The sequence below is a fragment of the Manis javanica genome, chromosome 7 (genome assembly GCF_040802235.1).
Source record: "Manis javanica isolate MJ-LG chromosome 7, MJ_LKY, whole genome shotgun sequence".
In the NCBI taxonomy this organism is placed as follows: Eukaryota; Metazoa; Chordata; class Mammalia; order Pholidota; family Manidae; genus Manis; species Manis javanica.
Genome location: NC_133162.1, coordinates 26231017 through 26257257, shown reverse-complemented (window position 1 = coordinate 26257257; position 26241 = coordinate 26231017). Strand labels below are relative to the sequence as shown.

Sequence of the window (26241 nt, the reverse complement as noted above, 5' to 3'; positions counted from 1 at the left end):
CTTCCAGTAAAAGAAAAGGATGGTTTAGATGGGAGAAAGCAAAAACCCTAGGCTTTTGATGAGGTCATAAGCATTGGTCCTAAATAAGATTTTGAACCCCTGCTCTCGGAACCCCAGCCATGGAAGGAAACTCCTTTCCTCAGCTCCTCTGAGAACACTGAACACCAGATAATCGGGTAGATTAGACAGAACCTAGAAGAGCTGATCCTTGGAGCAAGCACTCTGGATCGGAGCCTTCTTGGGGACTGACTGCACTTTGAAAATGAGCTGTGGGGCACAATAGCAGGAAAGGGAGTCAGAACTTTAAAGTCGAGCTCACTGAATGACTCAGGTCATCTTCCACAGATAGGACCAAGCCATCCTTCTGTCTGGACAGAAGTTACTGCACGCATCCAAGGAGGCCCAGTAAAAGACCAGCCCTTCCCCGGCCTCTAGGAGAGGGTCCCATTGCACGATGGGAGGCAACAGTTGTGCCTGACCACTGTGCAGCACTGGAATCCCACCATTTTGTTCTCTTAACACAAAGGTTAAAGTCAAGTATCAGGTCTCCCAGGAAGGCAGGATTTCTAATCAACATTTTTCTTGCCATTCCAAATTCTTCAATCTTAGTTCCAGAAGTGAGGTCCCCACCCCCAAAAGGTCTTTTTCAACTCTTTTTTACTGTCAAGGAGTGAGGCAGGCCTCTAAGCACCCTCCCACTGGTCCATCTCTCCCTCCCTCCCTCTACCTTGCCCCAGACTCTGCTTTAAATCCCCAGGTAAACCACAAAGTTCCCAACAGCAATTCCTGCATCTTCCTGCAACCTAAATACAATGATGCTTTTAAAAGGGAAAAACCAGCCTAGGGAATCCCCCAAGTGGCCTACTGCACTCTTCCCCTTGTAATGAAGCTTAGTAATAAAATGCCTTGCACTCCAATTAGTAAGATATGCTTATTTTCTCCAGCTGAACACCCCCTATAGATATATCTAATTTGTTTCCATGCTTCCATCTCTCTCCTCCATCAAGTTTGCACTTAAAGGTTATGATCTGTTGGTGCCCTCCCAGCCAGGCACTGGCAGGGCAGCCTGGGGGTAGTGACAGCGTTTCCTACTATCTTAAAGCCCCAGCCTGACCATCCTGACACCCCTTCCCTCCACTGTTACATCCATACACATAAGCTCTGTCTCCTTGAGGCTCTTTATGAGCTGCCCACAAAATAGAAGAGAAAAAAAGTAGAAATAGCATTTGGAAACATTGAGGGAAAAGAACAGTAAAAGGAAAAAGGTAAGGGGTGGGTACTGCTGGGAGTCTGCTTCTCAGTGAAGGAGACACTCTCTGCCACAAAGGGATGCAAAGCAGGAGCTGCTCCTTACTGGGGGACCCCTTCAGGACACAGGCCCCTCAAAGGCCTTGGGGCTCCAGCTTCTTTGCCCCCATTAGGCCTGGCAGTGTGACATGCACCAATTCCTGAGACAGTCTGAAGGGTACCAGCCGCAACACAGAGGAGGTGCTGTGCTCAGGCAATCTTGGCAGGACGCCTCTCCAAAGCCGCCTCATCTCAGTGGCCAGCCCGCCTCTCTGCCTTTGGATCCACATATGGAAAGTGCGGGCACAGGCCCTTTCTAAAAGCCTGATTCCTCAGGTGAAGGTCCCCCCCCAAGCACCACACCAGATGTCAGGACCATGGCCTGCCTGGCAGGGTAGGGGAGGTCCTCGCCCATTGGCTCTCTGACTCAGGGGTATCCCTGGCTTCCCCTCTCCCCAGCAGTAGAGTAGGCCACACCCAGGCTGCTTCTCCCAGAGTTCCCCCTCCTCAAGTCACACACACACACACCTCCCCTCAGTAAAACTAGGGGCTCAGGATAGGTAAAGACCTTTCCCTAACTCCTGCAAGAGGCTACATTGCTGCGAGGCAAACACCAAAGCCCAAGGACATGCTGCTGGACATTCCCTATGGCTCTACCTGTGACAGGGCCCCGGCTCCCCTCACCGAGCCCTCAAGGCCTGCCAGTGTTCCCCCAGACACTTGGCCTCTCCTCTGCCCAATCTTGCTCTCTCCTGACCCTTAACCAGCTGCTGGGCAGTCATGGGCAGCAGACGTGTGCTCTCCCAGCACCCCTCCTGCCTCCCCCCACCTCCCCCGAGCCCTGCAGCCCGAGCTCTGCCCTGGCTCCTGAGGCTCACAATCTGGCTCCTGCCAGACTCAGTCACCAGGGAAGCGTAACTCACTTTGAGCTGGCAGCCCTACATGGTAGAGCTAACAGCCCCCCTCAAGGCGGGGGGCAGCAAGCGTGTGCCCGAGCATACCAAGGTGCTCTTGTGTTCTGGGCACCCTGCAGGGGCCTGTGACAGACACATGGATGGGGAGTCCTCTGCCAGCCAGAGTTGGCACCTCACCCCACCTCCCAAATCTGCCTCTCGCCTCCAGGGCCAAAGACCCTCCAAGAAGAAGCCCTGCAAGACAAAGACCTGAGCACCCCCAGCCTGGCCTCCCAGCCCAACACAGGCCCGCATTAAAATCAATACCCCGTGAACACACGAAACTGACAGGGCAGAGGGGGAGCACACAGTGGATACAAAGATCAGGCTCTTGGGAGACGCGGCCTGTTGGTCTCCCATGTTAGCTCCAAGTGACTAAGCGCGGGGTGGGAAATAACACCAATCGTGGCAGCTAGAGCTCCTGCCTAGACTCTGGGTTCGGCCTCCTTTTCACAGGGAAGATGCCTCTGCCTAGAAAAAAATGCGAGCATTGTGTGAGGACCATTAATGCATGTGCCTCTGCAAATTCCTTTGAGAAGCAGGGGCATCATGGTCCCTGAGCCCCCAGTCCTGTGCCCCAGCAACTGGATAGGCCTGGAACGCCCTACACAGGCCACCTGGTCCTTCCTCCCAGACCCCGGCTCTGGGAGCGGTGGGAAGGGGCCCACCAAACACCCTGGCTTCATTGTGCCCCAGAAAGAGGGGACTAATTACTTGCCTACACTCTGGGGCGCCCAGGGAGAAAACAGAGGCCAGTGGTGTGGAGAGGGTGGGAACTGGGGGTCGGGGGTGGTGGGGCATTGGAGAAGGCAGAGAGAAAGCCACAGGATACATTTCAAAGTTTCTCTAGCAATTTGGGGGTGGGGGAAGAAAGCCTGGTCCTGATGTGAAATCATACAGAGGTCAGGGCTGGGTCTCCCACCCTTGTGAGAAAGTGGTGAATCAGGGACGGTTTATCAAACGATCATTTTTCCCTTTTGAAACCAGGAGGCAGCAGCTTGGACAATTCTGTAGATGTGCTTGATGAGTTAGGGACAAAAATGGCCCTTCTCTGCCCCCCTCCTCCCCTCCTTCTATAAGGGCTCCCATCGGGGGTCGCTTCTCCCTCCACTGCCTCGCGGGTCCTCCCCTCCCTTCTTCAGTGGTCAGCTGAGACCCCCACCCACTGCTTGCTTTTGTACTCTTGGCCTTTGGACATACTGACAGGGGCCTTTATGAGACCCCAATCAAGACCCCCATGTCACAGGTACCTAGTAGAGACACCAGACCTTTTCAAACAAGGGACAACAAGGAAAATCGGCTGGCCCATTGTCTCTCCTCTGTGCTAAGTGAGATGAAAGGGGCCCGCAGCTCCCTCCCCACAGCCTGGCTGCCAATCACCTCTAGTTATTAAGGTCACAATGTGTAAATTCTTTTGACCTGCACCTAATCAAAGATTCACCGGCCCTTTCAAACCCGAATGGGGAGGAGGGGAGAGATTCCCTCCCATAGACCCAGCAAACTTGCCCTAATAAAATTTCTCTCCGATTCCTTCCCTGCTTCCCATCTCCACCCCCTTACTTCTTCTCACTCCGCCCTCCTCACCACTAGCTTCAAACACAAATGCCAAGCCCCATGGAATTACTACTTCCAAAACCTGAGGAGGATTTGAAATTTTCTATTTAATTCTCTTTAAAGTTTTCAGACAGGCATAGTTGCCCAAGCATGCCCAGAACATGGGCAGTCCTTGTGGCTCTGATGTCAAATCTCTCCAAATGGCGAAGTGGTCAGTTGGCCTTTTTTCTCTCCTAAGTCAGCTTCCCTTGGTTTGCCCCGAAACATTATACATGGAGGAAATAAATGAATTCATGACACTCCCCACCTTGTCACTTAGCATCTCTAGCTCAACTGCTGATCCTCCCAACTCAGCTTACCCTGAATGGTTTTGTGAACTGAGCAGGGGTAAGGGGAAAACCAACCCCAAAGAAGGCAACCCTCAAGGAAAAAAATAACCATAGGGTAGAAGAATAGAGAACAGAACAAGAGTCAAAGGAAAGAACTTGAGAGAAAGCAAAACTTGGGATTTGTGGTAGTTTGAAAAGTACCAAATGTTGAAATCAAGTCACAGTAAAATGCTTGCAAATCTCCTTGCCTATCAAGGTTGCAAATCTCCCTTGTCTATCTTATTTATCACTCAGAACAGGGAGGAGGCCTAACAAGCAAGGAGAGAGAAATTAATTTGTGTAACTTGCTTGCGGCTAAGTTGCCCACAGCCATCTCTCACTGGCTGCTCCGCTCTCGGGGCTCCTAGTTCCGCGCCTCCCTCACTGGTGGCTCCTTTGGGCCTCTTGGTTTCTCCTTGCCCAGCTGAGGTTTTTTCTCTCTGAACATTCCTTTGGTGCTGATCACTCGTGTTATTTCACTTGTTGTCTCTAAGCTGCTGCCTTCCACATCTCTACCCCAGGTCTGAGTTACAGGCCACTGTTCCTGGCTGCTTCTGGCCGTGTCTACCTAACTGTCCTATCATTGCCTCAAACCAACATAAATTAAACAGAACTCAGTCTTCTCAAAACCAGGGTCCCCTTCAGTTAGGCTCATAGAGGAACTCACGAGGTCGCTTCCCTTGCCTGCCACAAGCGATCATAACCACTACAGATTTTCTCCTGTTTCTCCTGAATCCCCAGTTGTCCTCCTGGTGTGCCTAGGAGTCCAGACCCTTACTGCTAATAAATATACTCCTGGAAAAGTTTCCAAACAGTAGTAGTCTTCCCCCATCCAAAGTATCCCACACATTGTGCCACCATGTTAATGATTTAATTGCTTTAACCTGGTCACAAACCTTCTGTGGTTCCCACTCATCCCCAGGTTAAAGCCAAACTGCTCCTCAGGGCCTCCAAAACCAGGCCCTAAGCCTCTTCTCCAGCCTCACTGCTCACTCCATACAAATCCCCACCTCAGCCAACCAAACCTGTCCACTCTGAACCCCCAAACTTACACTGGGGCTTCCCCATCCCTCATCCTGTCTTTGCTGATATGTGCGCCCTTGCCTCAAGCTCCCTTCTGCAGCTTAAACAGAGCCGTCCTTAAAACCCACTTCAAATTCCACATCACTCAGTACGTTCCTCTGATTTAACAAAAGGGCTACTGCCTTCTGAGTTCCTGCCAATAACCCTGTTGGCTGATGGCCTCCGCACTGCATATATACAGGAATAAATTGTTTGAGTACGTGTCTTGCTTTCCCGACTGGACTATGAGCCTCCTGATAGTAAAAACTGTCTCCTGTACTTCATACTCGCATGTGACCTGGCACAAAGCAGCATTCTGGATACATCTGTGTGGCAGGCACTCGGACATATGTATTACGTAGAAAAATGGTTCTGAGTTTCCAGAATTTTAATATTTCTTTCCCCACAAAAGGTCGCAAGCATGAAGCCTTGTTCAGTGTTGCAGAGGTAAATGTAAGGAAGGACTTTTTCAGGGTGATAGAAATACTCTATACTGAATTGGAGTAATGGCTGCCCAACTCTATAAACTTGCTAAAAACCATGGGATTGTATACTTCAACTATATACTTAGAAGAATAAATTTTATGGCATATAAATTATACTTCAATAAAATTGTTAAAATAAGTAAGTAAATGTAGATCCTTTCATCTGTGATTTGAATAACTATGTAAGAAGGATTCTCTCTATAACTGCCTGATGCAAAAACAGACATTTAAATGTACTTTGTTTCTTGTAATTATAAAAACAGGCTCATTACTAAAAAGTTAAAAAAAAAAAAGGAAATGGCAGCAGAAATTCACCACATAAGAAATAACTCTGAAGAGACAGTCAAATAATTACTATATTGTTTTGTGACCTTTCATTCAACAATATGTTATGACTTCTTTTGGGAACAATAAATATAAAGCTATACCATCCTTTTCATGGCTACATAGTATTCTATTGGATGAATGTACCATAAAATATTTAACCAGACCACCATTAGTGGGTATTTATGCATTCTTGATATAAGTCCTTATACATACATCTTGTGTACTTGTCTGGTTAGTGCCTTAGGATAAATTCCTATTTGTGGAATTTATGGGTCAAAAGGTTTTCATGTTTTTATTTTGATACTCACTGCCAAACCAATGAAATGTTAAAACTCTAACTTTTCCTCTCCTTATTCCTGGACCTGCCTTTGCCAGCCTGTAAAGAAGGGTTTTCCTGGCTACAGACTTCTAACAAGTGGAAGAATCCTTTGAATAATCTGTATTTTTTTTCTGTTAATTTTTTGTTTTTATTCTCAACCACAGCTTACCCTGGGTACTAGTGAGGTTCAAACCAGTCAGGAAAGGAGGCTGCTTAAAACACACTAACCTGTGCATCCCTCTCTCTTTGCCAAATGTTACCAATCTCCCCCTCCTGTCCAGCTGACCCTTCCTTGGGTCACTTACCATAGGAGGCCACTCCAATCACTCATTTGGTCTCCTCTCATGAGGCTGAGGAGAAAAGAGGCCCAGGCTTGGCTAGAACAGCTAATGCTACAGCTGCACCAGGCAGCAAGAGAAGCACCCTGCAAGAGTGGGGTCCTTGGGAGAAAGAGAGACTGTGGGTCCTGTGCTTTGAGCTGGGCTCTCTCCGTAGCCCCTCAAGGCCATGGTGCAGCAAGTTCAGGGTAAGGAGCACATGCCAGGTGATGGCTGATTAAATTTGGACAGCATCCTATAAGGAGACAGTGCTCCAGAGACTCCAGAGTTTTGACCAGGCACCACAGGACTGACCCAGGGCAAACTCGAGCTAATCCCTCTTTCAAAATTCCCCAGTCAATGAAGGAGGGAGGGACACTTTCGGCCACAGGCAGGAAGGGGTATATTTCACTTTGCCCTGCACAGCTCAGCTTTCCCTTCCCTGTTTAGCTATATCCCACAGTGCATGTCGTGTGTGGGACAGAGCCACACACAAAGAAGGGGAAGCAGCCCTCCAGCAGCACAGTGGCCTCTACCACTGAGGTATATTCATATTGGAACGCTCTTCCTTTATACTCCCTCTGGCCTCTCTTTGTGTCTGGCTATTAGCTCAGCTCCTAGAAAGAAGCCAGTCTGAAGCTTCTCACCTGACCACTTGTCATGCCATAATGGAAGTGGTGGCCATCCCCTGCCCATCCCTCCCTCCAGCATCACCAAAGCATCCAGGCAGCTGGACTTCAGTGTCTCCAGCCTGGAAGCAGAAACCCACCCCTCTAGATGGGGCAGATGAAGCAATGAATTAAGAGAGGAAAAAGGGCCCGGTAGCCCCACATTATACTTCATTAAGCCTACCCACAGTGTGAAGAGGATCAGAGAAAGCACTGAAGTGAAGCTTTAGCCTGGTTTTAATGCCTTCTGAAAGCAAGCAAGCTCCTGCCTTTGAGATGGGTGCTTTTCAGCCTGCAGAACCTGTGTTGCACTTTGTCTGAAGTGTGCCAACTTTAGATGGGGCGCTGTTTTCAGCCTGCTGTGAAAACCAAAAATGTTATACCATGACCACCATGACCAGTGTTCTAGGAGCCGAATGATGGTTTTGTTGTAGGAAGGAGCAGAGGAGACAGCAGAACAAGCTCAGCTGGGCCAGAGACAAATCTGAACACAAGAACATGGAAAAAGCTGTCTGTGTCACACAAAATGGAGTGTCACAACAAAATATGATTTATAATTATATTAATCTCTTAAAAGTTTTTCTCTCATTACTTGAAATTCTCTTCTGAAAATTAAGACCCTGCTGAAGATTTCGGATGTTACCATATCTCAATTGGAACTCCATCTGCCCTTCCTTTACTTTTTTGTGCACCATTTATATTTCAAATTTGCATCACAAGCTCTGAATAAGGAAAGCTTATGCAGAAAGCAATTTCCTGGGCCAGCAGCTAGCTCTTGGACTAATATTCCCTTTGCAATTACCATGGCTTCTGCAAGTACATACTCCCCTCCCTCCTCCCCCCCTACTCTTCCCTCTCTCGCCAGAGCCTTGTGCCTGAGACAAGCTTATCTGACAGGGTATTGTAGACCATGTCACAGACCACCCCCAAGCCCCAACCAGAGAGAGAAGCAAGAACAAGCTGAGAAATAGGGCAAGGACCTTGGGTAGTCAGCTTAATAGGGCACCCCAGAGGCACAGGGGTTTCATCAGTAGCACACAGGCGCATAACTCTTACACAAGACGGAATAAAACCCTTTCCCCCAAAAGCTCACAATCTTAAACCTCAAAAGAAACGGCTAGAAAGGCACAAGGATTAGCAGATGTCCAATCTACAGAGCGGAGTTCTTTTAGTACTGACCTGAAGGAAGAGCCGAATGTATTTGTTGCCTTGTTGAGGTATAAAACATCCTTTTTTGTCATCATGTAAAAACTCTAGTCAGCACAGCAAAATTCAGAATCAACATAGACCTTTATGATTCACAGCATCTTTACAGCCAGTTTCCCTCATCAGTGGTGTCCACATATTCCGCTGCCAGAGGTATATGTACATGGATGTCTACTCTTTTTCCCGACAGTGTGAAGAAAATGTTCCAGCTCTTGAGTCCCAAGCTTATGACCCCCAAAATGGAAGGACTGTAATGAACCTCACTTTGACTCACTGATACAGGGAAACTGTCATGGGCAGCAGAATTCCTATTCTTGGGTCTTAAGCCCATAACGAAGTAGGGCCATGTGTGATAGTCCTGAACTCAGAGAAGGGAAGAAATACTACTGAACTGTGGACTGCCAGCTAGAGATCCTGGGAACAGGACTCTGGCAAAAGAAACAAGGAAGGCACCTTTTCAAAAAATTTGGTTTGAAATAAAAAGGAAACAAGGAACTTAAGACTTGACTCCAAACTGAAATATGGAAATCTGCCCCCAATGGCCTGATAGTCACCTAATTACAGGAAGGTGGGGTGGTCCTCCCACCTCTGACATGACCCCCCAATATACAAACATACATTCTGCTACTGGTCCAGGCACACCCCCACCATTGCCTTTTTCACGTGGGCCCAGTACAACCCATTCACTACTTACTGCTTACAGAAGTAAGTTCCACTGGCTCAAGAAACTAAAAGCATAGATATTTCACGAAGATCCCTGTTTTACTGATCTGTTATAGCAAACAGGTGGGGAAATCTTAAATATATGAGTATTATCATGACAGGGCCACTGGAACGGATCCGTGCCATAAGTCAGACGGGGCTAGAAGTTTCCGCCCCACCATCAGGTTCCTCTTTAGCCTTGACAGATCAAACTCAAGCCGAAGCAGACGAGAGAGATCAGTTCAGTCTCTGAGCCAAAGGTCTTCACAGTGAGGGACCAAAGCTGCCCTGGCTGGGCCTCTGCCGGCCCGTGTCCCAGATTAATCACCACCAGGCGGGGCCTGGACACCAGCCTGCAATCTGAGCCCAGCAGCACCTGCACAGGGATCGCCCCGACTCCTCCCGCACTCCCCTTGGGCAGAACTCCAGGGCATGAGGGTATCCACCTGTTGACTAGGTTACCTGGAACAGGAGGGCAAGACACTCAGCCATCTTCAATCCTGCAAATAAGTCACGGATGGTTTGAGTGGATTAGAGAAGTAAGAGAGGAAAGTGGCAGTGAATCGAGTAGTGAAGTTAAGGCTCCAAGGGAAAGGAAACCCTCAGCCTCTGAACAGAAAGGGAGAAAGGCCCCAACCCCCTCTCATTACTGCCTAGAGAGCATATCTAGCCTGAGACCAGCTGTGGGTGCACTAAGCCCTCAGAGGTTATGAACTGAGATGCTTCATGAGTGGGTGGTACACATTCTCGTCATCTACAGGATACTGATGGGAAGGAGATCAAAGCAGGGATGTATTTTCAAACACCCCCGAATGCTGCCAGATATGCCAGTGTGCAAGGAAGCTTAGAAACATTCACTCTGAGGGTGTAGGAGTGCTTCCTCTGGATGCCAAGACCTCAGAAAACAGTTTCCTCAAATGATCTCCTAAACCAGCAAGCTGTTTCAAACACATGTACCTCAGACCTGGTAACCAAGTGCAGAGTGTTGCACAGATTTGTCTATGTGGGAAAGCACTTTTTAGGGCCAAAGTCCCCTATTTTAAATTCTTCTCTGCTGGCAATCTCTTTTAAACTGTTGCTTCTCTGAGTAGGAGGAAGTATTCTTGAAGCTAAAAGAAAATTAAAAGGAGGAAGGTAAGCATGAATATCTGTATCTTACAGCAATCTGTCCCGGGCCAGACCTGTGATATAAGGAGATACCACTCATGGAATTCCCCCTTTCCACATGCCCCAAGGCCCCAAGGAAGGAAGGGCGGGGAGGGGTCCGAGTCAGATCGGAGTGTGTGTCCCTTAAAGAGCAGAGAGAAGTACAGGTCAGATAAGAGAAGGCGCCTCGACCACACGCCTTCCCTCGAAGAGGAACCCCCACATCCTGACCGCTACACCTTGTACCTCCAGAGCTCCATCTCCAGGAGTTCCCTTTGAACTCCGGCTGCAATCCAGAGTTAGGATAGAGCAACGGCTACAATTACACACTTGCTTGGAGGGGGTGGGGGGTGCTGCATGTGACAGGCCATGAAAGGTCCCCGCCTATAAAACAGACTGGAAAACAAACCCTTAATTTAAATGTTAATGAAAGTGCTGTGGAGACATCAGAGGCTTCCCGGCTGCTCAGAGAACAGCTACACCAGCCACAGAATTTATGGCTCCCCTTCACCCTCCTGCCTCCCTCTCTGCCTCATCACCCACTGAAGTTTAAAGAGTAAAAAAAAAAAGAAAAAGCTAATTTTAACATTAACTCCATGCTTCCAACTTGGGATGTGATTGCTAAATTATCTGTCGGCAGAACAGTGATCAAAGGTGGAAAAACACAGGCACATTGCACACACAACCCGGAAGAGTCAGCCACAGCTAAAGCAGGAGAATTACCTTCTCTCTTCCTGGTGAGGGAAGAGCAGAAGAAATGGCGGTGCAGCGGGGCCTGGAGCCAGGCGGTGCAGGCACAGAGGAGACCTCCAGTGTGCTACTACCCCATCTGAGGGCTCAGCACACCGTGTTACCCGTTTGACGCGTCTGTCTCTCGTCTGACTATGCTGTATGGTTCACTGTTGTTTCCCCAAGGTCTAGCACATAGTAATGCTTAAGTATCTGGAGAGAGAGGATGGAAGAATGGGGGAGGAGAGGGGGAAGCAGAGACAGATGGAGAAAGGAAGCATTTAAGCACTGGGACAGAGGTCTGGAAACACAGGGGCCTGGATGCATCAACTGTACGCTCAGTATCTCACCTGCTGCAGCAGCCTCTATTTCTATTTGTGGTATTTTATTTAAGTCAGCTCTTGACAACTGAGCCAGCCTTGCTGTCCAGCCAGAGAAGGAGTCACTCCCACAAATGGGTCTGGGCCGGCCAGGGCTGGTTGGGTGGCTGGTCTCAGGCCAGCAGCTCAGCACATGAGCCTCCCTGTGCCCATCCTGCTCTGGGTAGTGGCAGGAATCCAGGGTCTTGAGGAAATGAAACCCACCCCTATGGCATTTCGTTCTTGCTACTGATGGATACCTGCCGGAGAGGTTTGGCTGAGCACAGGCAGTGAACTCGAGGGTGGCAGGCACTGCACTGAGATTCAGCGGGACCAGACTCTGATTCAACTGTATCCCCACACCAGTCTTTTTTGGTCATTTCAGGTTGGACCAGAGGCCCCCCTAGTATTACCCGAACTGCCTTCTTTCTCTGGGAGTCATGCCTCCCTTTCCACCATGCCAGCCACTGGCCCCTCCACGGTGTCTTTGTGCCTCTGATTGTCTCATCCAGGGTCACCAGATGTAGAAGGGCCTCCCATGTGCTCTGTAGCCTGGCAAAGGGGGACATCAGGTCACTTCTTGCCTAGGGAAGGTCTCCTTTCTCTAGACATGCCCCAGAGGGAGCTTCCTTCTGCCCTGACCCTGGAAAGGGACATCAGAGAGATCCTTGAGTTGGCTATGGACTGTGCCAGTGGTAGGACCAGCCACAATGTGAAGCACACAGTCATCTCTTAGAGTCTTTCTTCAGGTTGTCAAGGTCAGGAATCCTCCTCAAGGCTGGCTCTCATCACCAACCAGATAAAGGAAAACTTAGAGGCACAACCTTTACTTCTGATTCATCTCTCCCTAAAAGCACTGAGAGGGGTATGAAGCCCAGGGCCAGAGCAATGCTGAACCACTGGGAGCCAAAAGAATCCAAACTGAAAGTTGGCTGCCTCCTTTTCCAATCTTTCAAACCTCTCTGTTCAAGCAAACTCCAGATGCAATTACCTTTCATTGAAGAAAGGTATATTTTAACAGGCTGATGAATATGCGTCTACCACACACACAACACACAGTATACCCTGTAGCCACTGGAACAAATGCCCTGCTCTCCCCAGAGACCCACTCCCTTACCAAACAGGACACAGGGGCTGCTTTCCTTCCAGACTCTCCCTCACCTCTGTGAGAAGTGAAGCAAGAAGGGGCAGCTGTTCCCTCAAAACCCCCCAGAGGCTACAACTCACTTTACAAATTTGAATCGGTACATTTCATGCAGACTTGGACTCATCCCGCCCAAAACAAACAGGCCACCACAGTGAGCAAAGTTACACAAAATTATATTGTATATTTAATAGCACAGCTAAGTCAAGTTTCTACACCTATACCACTCATATATTTCCCTAATGACAGAAATAAGAGAGAAGGGATTAAAACCCAAGTGTCCTTCCTGACCACATTCCCTCGCCCTATAGCAAGTATTGCTCAGAGATGAGGAAAGGATTCTGCTGGGCATCTCCTTTTTCTTGGAGGCAATAAATATGGAGCTGTGGGCTCCTCTCTCTTCCCCTTCCAAGCAAGCAGGGCAAGTGGGTCTACAGATTCATTTCACCACCAGGGCCCCATAGCTGGCTTGGAGAGGGCCCTGCAAACTGAAGAGCTCTGAGCATTCCCCCTCCTGGGTGGGACAAGCATTGTCAGCTGCCAGAGGGAGCCCAGGCCGCCACTGCATACTGCCCTTCTCCTCTCCTCTCTGTGGCTCTCCGGCCTCCAGGAAGAGAGAATGTTCCCCAGTCCCACCCAGGCCACGGCTACTGTCCAAGACACTGGTGGATGAGGCACAGCAGTGGCCCGTGGCTGGCCTCGTGACCCTCCCTCAGCACCACAGGATGCGGCAATAGGCTAGAGACCCCAGCACCAGCTGCTGTCCTTCTGGCCCACTCACATGGGCCTGAGCCTCAGCTTCTTCTGCCAGGACAGGGTGGCACTCCCTCCCCTCAACCAGAGACAGCCTAGTTTCAGGCACTTACCATTGTCCAGCAACCATTACAGTTATGTGCCATCTTATCCCCACTGCTGAGTAAGAAAGACCCTTGGGGGAGATGTCACATAGCAAGGGCTTGGTCAACATATGGAAGAAGGAGGAAAGGGAGCAAGAAAGGAAGAGATTGAGATTGAATCTTTAACAGCTCTGCATTTCCTCACTCTTGAGTATTTATAATTTCTAAATGGCATAAAATGACTTGCACACTTTTTAAACCTCTGCTTTTCCGTGTTACTCATGGAAAAGTGCTCAGAATCCAAAGTCACCTCATGAGGTTACAGCTCTGAGACCAACTGGGTTGAACGTATTTCCGCCCCACAATCACACCCAGACATACGCCTTATGCCCCCCGAACATCTCCAGCACCTTGCTTCTACTCCATCTCAGCCTGCCTTTCTCTGCTCATCAAACAGCTCCAGGCAGGGCCTCCCAGGAAGAGGGAGGAAGAAGGCTTCATCTCTAAGTCATGAATCTTAAAAACAGGATTACTGGTGTTGGGACAAGACGATGGACAGGACAGAAAGGAAACAATCCTTCCCTGCCAGCTCCTGTGGAGACTACTGGTTTTCCTCCTGTGTTTCTGAGTGCCTACCATAGCCCTAAACACATAGCCAGCATGAGAGAACATCCTCCACGACGGGTTACAAATCAAGAACTCAAGGTCATGGAAGGAAGGAAAGGTGACCTTTGGACATAGGACAGAATACCTGCTTTCTCCCAGCCATAAGCACCCCAAATTAAGCCTGGGGCTTGAGTTTTCATGTTTCATAATACAAGTGTCTTAAGTACACACATACGAAAGAAAGGCAGAAAAGCCCAGCTCAAAGATAAATATGAGGAATAGCTCCGACAAATGATTTTCAATAGAAGAAAGAGATTAATTGAGAAAAGAGATGTGCCAGGTCTCCTAAGTGCCCAGCTTCCTTCTAACTGTGTGAGGGAGCAGCGGCGGGGGGAGCGCTCTCAGGTATGCCCGGAGGACCTGGCCTGGAAGACAGCTGCTGCCCACCTCTCCACATGTTCTTCACGGGCACATCACAGTAGTGATACCACAACCATACTCAGCAGGGAAGGGGGCAGGGAGGGCGCAGAGGGCAACCATCAAGGGCAGGAACTCTACAGGGGAGAGGGGAGGAAAGAGATGCCTGCCGAGTCACCACCTCAAGAGGACTGCAAGAGAGCAGTGTGATTCCATGAGGGCCGGGAGGAGCCCAGCGAGGTGGACACAGGAGGACAGTAACATCACGAAACAAATGCTATGCCAGGGAGGAAAGAGTCTGCTTGGCATATTATAGGCCTTCCAGCTTCACAGAATTATTTCCTAATTCATTATTTGGGGTCATCTTCACAAAAATGTCGTAAGGTCTATAAGGGAAAGAGTATTCACAGAAACTGAGACTCAGAGAAGGGGATGACTTACCTGAGGCCACCTGCTAACTAGTGGCAAACAGAACCCCAGTCTTCCAGAACAGACCCCGAGAGGCAGTATCTCCTCAGACTGGGAAAATGGGTGAGCTTACTGAAAGGTTTAAATTCATGGACAAAGTGAGAAGAAATGGATCTAATAATGAGATGAAGAGGTCCCAATCCCAGTGTGTTCTGGGGGAAGAGAAAAAGGGGCAGAGAGATAATATTAGCATATACCATGGTCATCTGATGTAAAAAATCCCAAATGTGAACTACTATTAAAAAGAGTCCAAGACACCATCTGTGGAATTAGGGAAAAGGTCATCTCAGACAATTGTGAGCAGGAGCTGAAGAGTGACTGAAACATCCCGGAGCCAGGTAAGAGGCAAGACAAGAAGATTCTGAAGAAGAATGTGAAGAAAACACAAGACCAGGTTTTCACCAATGATGAGGTACATCAAGGACTTAGCAGAAGGTCTGGCACAGAGCAAATGACAACTAAAAGTTAGCTGCCAAGACAGTGGCTGTCACAGAATTGTACTAGTACTAGCAAAAAAAAAAAGCTAGGTCCTTCCTCAAAGCCATTTGTTGTGATCCAAAATGGTTCTTAATGTCCTCAACCTCCTTTGTTGGCACATTTTCAACAGCTGCCATGTTCTATTCTGTTAAGAGGTAGCCTAACAAATTCCAGAGCAGGTGGCTGAAGTAAAGGAACACAGGGATGGGGGGCTAGCAGAGCCTGTGTTCTGTGGCCTAAATCTCTAGCTCTGAAGAGCTTCCCTTTACCATTGACCCCACCCGAGCCCACCTTGGTCTCCTGAAAGCAGCAGAAGTCCACAGGTCACCACCAAGACTCAGTCACCAGTCTGCTTGTCCGCTCCCAAAGACTGTCCTGCCTTCCTTCAATCCTTACATATATCCAACCCATAGGCCTCCAAGCCTGGCTAACTGATTCTAAAAGGGGCAACTGAGGTGGGGACAAAGCTTGATGGCTCCATTTTCCACCTTCGCTCCCGCACACTTAGGCCTCTTTACTCCCCGCTGGCCCTTCCTTCCCTCTTTCCTAGGATTGCTAGAATGATTTGTTCTGAACAGCGACAGGTTTATAGGTTAGCCGACACCTCCGCTCTGTGGAATTTTAATTAACTTCTCCCATCGTCAGTATGCTAAGGAATGGGGTCTCCATTCTTTGGGGTCAGCAATGTGTTTCAGGTCCTGCTATATCAGCCGTCAAATTGAAGAATTAATGACGTGGCTAATCGGCTCTAATTCTTTAGGAAGAAAAAAATTTGAAAGGGAATTGTGGAAGAGGGCAAGAGGAGGGGCGCAGGCTCCACTGGGTGAGGAGAAGGGGGCTGAAGGGGGCTGAGCAGAGGGGAGTCAGCTCTCTCATAAAACAGGTGACTCACTTAAATCCAGCGTTGGAGGGTAGCAGCCCTGCAGCTTTCCCATTGATCATCTGGTGGGGACTGAGGGTGAAGGAGTGGGGGAAGACCCTAGATAAGCACTCTGACAGGACAGGTGCAGGGGAGAGAGCCTATGTACTCACTGGGGAGGAGAGAGGCTCTGCCTTGGTTCAAGACAGCCTAGAAAGCAGAAGTCAGGATGCAAAGCTCACTCATTCACAGGTAAAGCTAGCGAAATACCAGGTAGGACAAAGGACAGGGCAAAGCCACCATAAAAAATTTGGCACTTCTGCTACAACTGTCAATGAATCTGCTCCACATACATGTGTTTGGATGAGGGCCCAGCTGGACATAGCCGTGAGCCTCTCCTGATGAGTCAACTCTCTAAGGGCTACTCAAGAAGACATTTTCCAAGTGGAATAAACCACAGATGTGAGTTGTGAAAGCAGGCTGGCTGGTGCCCTCACCTCCCAGGGGTGCTGAGAGGCCTCTGCTTTGCAAGCAACCCTAGAGGGCATCTGCTCAAGAAGAGACACTCTTGTAACAGCTGGACTCATTACATTCTAGCATAATGTCTTCTCCTTCCCACTTCTGGGGTTAGATGCTTAGGGAGTTAGCCCCTAGAAGGTTTTCTCCACCCCACGCATATATGAAGTGAGCCACAGATCTTAAGTCTCTGGAGGATTTTCCAAATCTCCAGGAGAGTGGCTCAAAGTAACCTAGAATACACAGGTGGAAGATTTTCTAGCCCACCTGACTTCCTAAAACAAAAGCATTGTTATATGGGACAAAATCATATCCAAAAACGTCTCCCTTACCTGAGTAATGGGCTGATAGCAATGGACCAGACTCGGTCTTCAGTCTGGATGGTGTGTAAGCACTGCCCCAGTCGGCCTGTGGCCAAAGGCCATACCTGGAAACAGGAGAGGAGATGCTCTCGTTGGCATTGCCTGGGATCGGGATGGGGGAGAGCGAAGATGCACCATGTAGGGTGACTGTCCCTTAGGAGGAGGCAGGGAAACGGGGAATCCTTGCTGTCCTGCATACACAAAACTCACCATGTAACAGAGGAGCCTCGCCAGCTTCTGGCTAGCCTACCACCCAAACAGACCCTGGCTCTCTCCTTAACTTCCACCAGATAGCCTGATCTACCAGGAAATCAGAAGGTCCACAATCCTCAGCTGAGACTTGAGGAGAAGAGGGAGGAGCTGGGGCTCACCTCGTAGCAACCTCCTCGTGTTTGTGGATTTTCCTTTCTCTGATCTCTCACCAAGATTGTACTTTGGAGAGGTAGGAAGAAGATTGAGGCACAGTATGGGGGGACAGAAGTTGAATTAGAGGGAGGAGTAAAAAGAAAGATGCAAGGGAAGGGAAGAATGGAAGAAGAAGACACTTCAAAGAAGGAAGGTGGTGTGTTCTTGTTTGTTTGTTGATAATGCCCAGGATCCAATGCTATTCATGTCAGCAGGGAATTTAGCACCTAGTGTCACCAAAAGTAGCAGAAAAGCTTAACTCTTTAAAGCTTCCATATCTCCTACAGGTTAAAAATATTGCTTGGAGCACATTATCTGGTCCCTATCAGTCAGGAATGTACATTAGCAGCCACTCTGGGCTTAACTCTAATCAACACTCACAGAGCCCTCTCAGCGGCCGATGCATTTAGAAATCTCCCATTAAGCGTGGGCCCCCTCACGTCACCCTACCCCAGATGACACACTCAGGGAAATAAGCCTCTAACCAAACAGAAAAGAAACCTCAGATGTACACGGCTGTCCCCAGACAACAGCCAAGGAGGGATCCTAAGGCAGTCAGCTGGATCAATGACCTCTCAAGGTCCCTGCGGTGCTATAAGGGGAACACACCAAAGTCAGGACCTTAGATGGAAGAGCTTTCAGGAAACATTCTTTGAGTTTAAGGGTAGGTGATGGATAGGGGGTGGTCCTGCTTTCTTAGGGTCACATGATATGTTTTCCCTATAAAAGGAGAAAGTGTTTTAATTTTTTATGTGTGTATCAAGGGGGCAGGAGGGTATGAGTTACTTTTCCCAACATAGAGAAAAGAAAAAAAGTTTAACAAGAAGATCCTGATCAAGGAAGGGTAGAAAACAAAGATAAATACCACACCTGTCCTGCAGTGCCCCCATTCCAGCCTGCTCTTCTGGATCTACAGGCAGGCGGTTTCAGCGGGAGCTAGATGCACTTCTAATGTCCTCTTTCAGACAGCCCCAGCTTGGAAGAGTCTGCCTTTTCCCTGATTCAAACCCTAGGAGGCAGGGTCTTGCTTGGCAACAGGGAGGGCAGCACAGGGGAGGAATAAGGACTCTGATTACAAAATCTATGAAGACAGCACCAGTGCTGAATTTACTAGTGTCCTCCACGAAAGAGCTGGTGGAGTCTTAGATTGCACAAGCCACAGAAGAAGGTCCCTGGTCTCCAGGAGTGGCTCCAGATGCATGCTGCCAATTCTGAGCATGTTCTTGGGAAAGTGACCCCACTGGCCTGCCCCAGCAGCCCACTGTCCAGAAACATGAGTATCATGATGCCTAAGGACAGGAGTTGACAACAATATGTGATCATATCTTCACCCTCAGCTGTCAAATCCAAAACTGACCCATCCCTGGAGAAGATGTAACTGTGGGAGGAGACATTTATGCAGTGCTTTTAAGAAGCAGTTGGAGATATGTAGCGAGACCCTTAAAACAACCAAATCCTTACACTCAGTAATTCTATTGCTGAGACTCTAGCCAAAGAAAATAATCCTAAAATAAAGAAAAACCTAAATGGTAAACATATTCCACACAGCCTGCAGTTACAGAAAGAGCACATGTGGGTTTTGGTATCAGACAAATCTAGGTTTCAACCCTAGTTACTTATTATCTCTGATCTTAGGGATGTTTTTGTAACTTCTTAGCCTGTTTCCTCATGAATAAAATGGGAAATAATACCTACCTTTCAGGGTTGCCGGGGGGAAAAGTAAAGCTATGGATAAAGCACCTAAGCAGTGCAGCATTTGGCAGGCACGAGGCCCTCAGTTATGCTGATTCTTATTATTATAGGAGAAAAATTGGACAGCAACATCCAGCAGGAAAAATAGTAATTAAACTATGGTAAGTCCATTATGAAACAATCAAAGATGACACAAATGATCTGTAATAATAATGGAAAACCTCATAAAATAAAGCAGATACAGCAGGGTATATCGGGCATCTAAAACACAGTATGAGCATAATTATGTAGAGGGGAGAACTATCCTAAAGGATAAAATGAGAAAATGCAGACAGACACACCTCAGAGATGGAGCAGGTTTGGATCCAGACTGCCCCAACACAGCAAACATCACAACAAAGCGAGCCAAATGAAGTTTTGGTTTCCCAGTGCATATAAAAGTTATGTCTACAATATACTATAGTCTACTAGCTGTGCAGTAGCATGATGTCTAAAAAAACAATGTACATATGTTAATTTAAAAGATTTTATTGCTAAAAAGTGCTAAGCATCCTGAGCTGTCAGCGAGTTGTAATCTTTTGCTGGTAGAGAGTCTCACCTCGATGTTGGTGGCTGCTGACTGATCAGGGTGGTGGTTGCTGAAGACTGGGGTGACTGGGGCAGTTTCTTATAATAAGACAATGATGAAGTTTGCTACAACAACTGACTCTTTCTTTTACAAATGATTTGTCTGTAGCATGTGATGCTGTTTGACATCATTTTACCCACATAGAACTTCTTTCAAGACTGGAGTCAATCCTCCCAAGCCTTGCTGCTGATTTATCAACTAGGTTGATGTAATATACTCAATCCGTTGTTGTCACTTTAACAGTCTTCACAGCATCTTCACCAGGAGTAGATTCCTTCTCAAGAAACCAATTTGTTTGCTAATCCACAAGAAGCAACTCCTCATCCATTAAAGTTTTATCATGTGACTGCAGCAATTAAGTCACATCTTCAGGCTCCACTTCTAATTCTAGTTCTCTGGCTTTTCCCACCACATTCACAGCTACTTCCTCCACTGAAATCCTGAACCCCTCAAAGTCATCCATGAGGGTTGGAATCAACTTCCTCCAAACTCCTGTTAACGTTGGTAGTTTGACCTCTTCCCACAAATCATAAATGTTCTCATGGCATCTAGAATGGTGAATTGTTTCCAGAAAGTTTTCAATTTACTTTGCCCAGATCCTTCAGAGAAATCACTATCTATGGCAGCTATAGTATGAAATTTATCTCTTAGTAAGACTTGAAAGTTGAAATGACTCCTTGATCCATGTCTGCAAAATGGATGTTGTGTTAGCAGGCATGAAAGCAACATTAATCTCATTGTCCATCTCTATCAGAGCTCTTAGGTGACCAGGTGCACAGTCAATGAGCAATAATATTTTGAAAGGAATCTTTTTTTCTGAGCAGTAGGTCTCCACAGTGGGCCTCAGATATTCAGTAAACCATGTAGTATACAGATGTGCCATCATCCAGGCTTTGCTATTCCATTTATAGAGCACAGGTGGAGTTGATTTAGCATAATTCTTAAGGGCCCTAGGATTTTCAGAACGGTAAATGAGCATTGGCTTCAACTTAACATCACGAGCTGCATTAGCCCCTAGCAAGAGAGTCAGCCTGTCCTTTGAGGCTTTGAAGCCAGACATTGACTTCTCTAGGTATGAAAGTTCTAGATGGCATCTTCTTCCAAGAGAAGAATGTTTCACCTACATTGAAAACCTGCTGTTTAGTGTAGCCACCTTCATTCATTATCTGAGCTAGATCTTCTGGATAACCTGCTAGAGCTTCTACAGCAGCACTTGCTGCTTCACCTGCACTTTGATGTTCTGGAGACAGCTTCTTTCCTTAAACCTCATGTACCAGCCTTGGCTAGGTTCACACTTTTCTTCTGCAATTTCTTTATCTCTCTCAGCCTTCACAGAATTGAAGAGAGTTAGGGCCTGGCTCTGGATTAGGCTTTGGCTTAAGGGAATGTTATAGCTGATTGATCTCCTATTTTGACCATTAAAACTTCCTCCATATCAGCAATAAGGCTGTTTCACTTTCTCATCATTTGTGTGTTCACTGGAGTAACATTTTAAATTTCCTTCAAAAAGTTTTCCTCTGTGGTCACAACCCATGCAGGCTAACTGTTTGGCACAAGAGGCCTAGTATTCAGACCATCTTGACTTCTGACATGCCTTCCTCACTAAGCTTAATCATTTCTAGCTTTTGATTTAAAATGAGAGACGTGTGGTTCTTCCTTTCACTTAGACACTTAGAGGCCACTGTAGGGTTCTAAATGGCCTAATTTCAATGCTGTCATGTCTCAGGGAATAGGGAGGCCTGAGGAGAGGGAGACAGATGGGGAATGGATGGTCTGTGGAGCAGTCAGAACACATACATTTGTTGATTAAGTTTGCTACCTTATACCCAAAAACAATTACAATAGTAACATCAAAGATCACTGATCACACATCTCCATAACAAATATAAAAAATAATGAAAAGACTTGAAAATATTGTAAGAATTACCAAAATGTGACACAGAGACACAAAGTTAGCAAATGCTGTTGGAAAAATGGAACCGATAGACTTGCTCAACACAGGATTACCACAAACCTTCAACTTGTAAAAAAAAAACCTCAATCTCTGCAAAGCACAAGAAAGTGAAGTGCAATAAAACAAGGTATGCCTATAAATGTAACATGCTTAGCACTGTGCCTGGTTACATTCTATACTATCATAAAACAAACAAGCAAATCTATGCATTGAAAAATAACTGAAAGAAGAAAAAACAAGTTCAAATGTTCCCTCATTCATAATGTCTCCTACTCTAAGCCAGCTGTGATCTCTCCAACCTCGGAACATTCTGGCCTTTTTCCTGAGCCTTAGATTTTCCAGTACTGGCCACTTCTGATCAGCTTCCTAGCTGGTGCACACGTGTCTCAGCTCCTCTTGAGGAGAGAGTCTATATCTTCATCACCTTTGAATTGCTTTGTGCACTAAGCCTCACATACAGTAGGCACTTGTAAGAATGAAGGAATAAAGAAATAAAGGAGGCAATGAAGGAATAGTCAGTACCAGTCTAGGCCCACCAAGAACATAAGCTACCGTCCTATCACATCTCAGCCCCACTAAAGCCCAAGAGGCAATCCAAGCTAAGTCACAGTAAATTTGAAACTAGGTGGGTAGAAAGGAAGAAGAGAACTCTGTCTTCTGGAAGGAAGAAAATATTTAAGTTCCCTTTACCCTAGTAAAATGAATCTCTTTCCTAAAACACAGCACTTCCAACAAACAGGCTCCAGATGTTTACAGGCAAACATGTTTAAGTTCTTACATTAGTTCACATATATTAGAAGCCTGGAAAAGCAGCTATAGAATTGCAGATGCCACCAAAAAGACATGGAGAGTCAGTTATAAAAGACTAGCTGTGGTACATTGTTTTTCTTGTGAAACCTTCATAAGAGTGCATATCAATGATACCCTAATAAATAAATAAATAAAAAGCAAAATCCCAGCAAATGGTGACTATAAATACAGGCTTTTGTTTCTATTTTGAAAATTAAGAAAAAAAAAGGCTAGCTGTGGTTATGTGGAAATGGGCCAGGAAGATGAAGGTGGCTAAATGCAAAGATAACAGAAAGGAGGAACAGAAGGAGCACCCAGAAAGCCATTAAAAATGAGCTGGCACTGGGGAGTCCCAAAACTGCTGGCAAGACTTCTGAATTTGAAGAACTGGGGGAGAATTCTGTTACTAACCTAAAAGGAATAGGATGTACTGTACTGACAATTTCAGAATTAGCAAGTACTACTTTTAATGCCTGAAAAAAAAGCTAAGCCACTAAATAGGGCTGAGTTGGCACTTGAACATGGAACTAACCCAATATCCCAAATAAAATTGCTATCATTCTTCTACTGTAAGCAGTCAATACCCCTGAATAGCTACCCGTGGTCATAAAGCTTAGTTTCATACTGCTCTGGATGTCAGACCATAGACAGTAGGAGAGCAGAAAGAGATGTCACTGAAAAGGAAGAGCTAGGAGAAGCTTGAAGCCACGTCAAGAAGATGCCAGAATGAGATGAGAATATCTGGGTCAACAAGCCTCAAAAGCTTTCTATGCTGACTGGCTTCTGAGCAGTAGAGCAAGTTAAGGCCAGTCTCTTTGCAAGGAATGGCATGACAGTGACCAATCAGAAACCGAAGTAAGAAGTGGGGATTGGGGGAATGGGAAGCAGGTAATACAAAGCTCAGTTTCCAGGTCAGTCAAAAGATCTGGACTTTTCTCAGGCTCCCTGGGTTGGTATACATGTCTCTCTGACAAAGTACAAAGTGTAAAGAAGAAAATAGCAAACTTCTATAAATAGACACATATTTAGTCCTTATCTACATAAATTGGTGACATTTTTACATGAAGGAGTGGTCACCAGAGGGTACAAAGGGTTAGAAAAGTTAGTGAGTAAAAGATGCAACTTCCCCCTCCTGAGCCCTCTCCCTATGTGTCTTAGAGGCCCACTTGCTGACACAGACAAGCATTTCGTTCCTGTTAGCACTACGAAGTCTCCAGATGCTGAAAAACAGACAAGCAAAATACTACTGGGCCTCCTGCACACCATCGGCTGAATCATCAGCAAAGTTCCCACAGCAGGCCCAGAGGACCAGATGTTCACAGGCCTTGGCTATGGCTGCTGGACATGGGGATGAAGAAAGAATTCTCCTCTGTCTCACAGGTGTGAGCCTGTTTGACCGAGACGTGGACAAGCGGAGTCCATAAAGCAGAGGTTAGGTACTTATCAGCCTCATTCTGTTATGCCCTGGCAGATCTCTGACTGTAGACAAGGCAATCGGGCAGTGAGGCAACAAACAACGCCTGTTTCTTGTCATCTTTCTACTGCTTACTGACCACATCACTCTCTAGAGACGCAGTAAAAACACATTTTAATTATCAGCCTGATTGCTTATAAACAAGGTGGTGAAAAATTAACCTCCCTAAACAGAGAGCAAGCAAAAGGAAGGAGATTTTAAAATAAAATATTGGGGTCAGGACTCAACCCACAAACTTGAGGAAACTCAGCCCAGGGAGGAAAAGCTGGCCAGGCCCTCTGTTTTTGAGTTCTCGCCACATTTCAAGTGAGTGGCAAGAGTCCCAGCCACTGTCCACTCTGGCAGGGACACAGCCTGGCATGGCAAGCTGCATGCCAGAGGCACATAAGTGAGTCCTTTATTGTGTTGTTCACCCCTGCCCCCACCAATGCTCTCAGCCAATCCTGAGACTCAAGGCCCCATCCACCCTCTCCCACCCCACTCTCTATAGACTGGAGGGAATAACCATATGTAAGGGCAGACCACCTCACCTTGGCAGTCCTGTCCCTGGAGCCACTCACAATGATGCCCCCTTTGCAATCCACACAGTTCACCTCCTGTTCATGAGCCGAGTACTTGACACTGAAGGTGCTATGAATCTTATGAACGCCAATCTTCCCATCTCTAGGAGAGAAATAAGGAGCCCATCCCCAGCAGCCAATTATTCTCTCTGTAGGGAGAGAACAAGTCTACAGAAACAGCCTGTCTCCAATGACATTCAAATTTGCTAAGCGTAGGCAATTCAGCCCAGTAAGGTACTGAGCTTCTAGATACCTTTACTTCCTCAGTACACTTGGGGCTGAACAGAGCTGAGAGATAAAACAAATTGCCCCCTTGAGAGTATCAAAACCAGCTTCACTTTTCATTAAAGGCTCTCCTGTTTTCCTTCTCCAGCTAACTTTATTAAGTGCCTTTGGTAAATCTCTCTGCTTCAAACGGAAAAAAACCACTTCTGGTCTCCCTCCTCATCCCCTTAGAGCTGAGACAGAAAAGTCAGAGGCAGGCAGAAGGTCCCTGCAGAGTACTAAAGAAGAGGGTGGAAGGAGACTCTGCAGCACTTACCCTCCTGCGCTGACGATATGCGAGTTGGCCAGCACAAAGTGGCAAACATCCTCATCATGCCCAGCAAAGACTCCCAGGGGCCGACGGTTCAAGCTGGCACCATCTGGGCGGAACTGATAGGCCAGGATGAAATTAGCCTGGGATACGTACAGAGAATCACCCTCTAGCTGCATCCAGGGCATCTGACTGCAGAGATGGAAAAGAAAATGTAAGCATCATCAAGATACAGCATGAAACTCAACTCCAATCTTTGGAGAAGCTGACCAATCCCAAACTAAGCAAGGATAAGCCTCAAGGTTAAATCTATACCTCACTCCACTAGACTACCCTCAGAAAATTAGAGTAACTGAGCTTTGTGGTGACTGGACTTTCTAAAAGAGAGTTAGAATTAAAAGACCAATTAAATATCACTTTTAATTAAAGAATACTTAAGACTTGAATTACTGGCAACCAGACTTGTGGGTAGGTGGGGCTTAGCAAATTCAATGATTCGGGGTGGAAAGGGTCAAAAAGAAGAGAAACCTTCCGTTCAGATGAAGTCATTTTCTTTCACCCTGCATCCTCACTGATTTGAAGTGTTAAGTGGTATGTTTTGAAGTTTCAAGACCTCTTCCCCAATAGATGAGTTTGGGTGTGATGGAGAGAAGAGTGAGCCCTGAGAAGCCTCATTCACTTGTCCTGTATAGCAAAGAGGCCACTTTTAAGTGAAAGGAATAAAGCCATTTGGGAAAGGACACTAATGTACTGATTAGATACCTAGATCCTCACAGGGGATGGCTATGTTTTGGTACTGAAGGGTGAAGGCGGTGATGAAGAAACATGGCCCACAGCAGCCTACTACAGCTCAGGGGCTACAGAGGAGCAGTCAGCTCTCATCGGCAGCTGATAAGAGAAGTCCACAAACAGGTAAAGATTCCCTCTACAATCTGGCAGGAGGAAGAAGGGTTAGAAGCCACATGCCAGCCCCATGGCCTGGAGTGAGCCTTAAGAAAAAAGAAAAAAGGGGACTCTGTCAAACACCAGACTCTCTG

General features: G+C 47.0%; 1 protein-coding gene across 1 annotated transcript in view; it reads right to left on the bottom strand.

The window, feature by feature from the left end:
- FBXW4 (F-box and WD repeat domain containing 4) overlaps positions 1-26241 on the bottom strand; it is a 77926-nt gene that overhangs the window by 32392 nt on the left and 19293 nt on the right. The window contains exons 3-5 of the mRNA XM_017674342.3: positions 25211-25396; positions 24640-24772; positions 17138-17232 (exon numbers count right to left, since the gene is read on the bottom strand). Of these exons, the coding sequence (XP_017529831.2) occupies positions 17138-17232; positions 24640-24772; positions 25211-25396 (414 nt within the window). The remainder of the gene's footprint in view (positions 1-17137; positions 17233-24639; positions 24773-25210; positions 25397-26241) is intronic.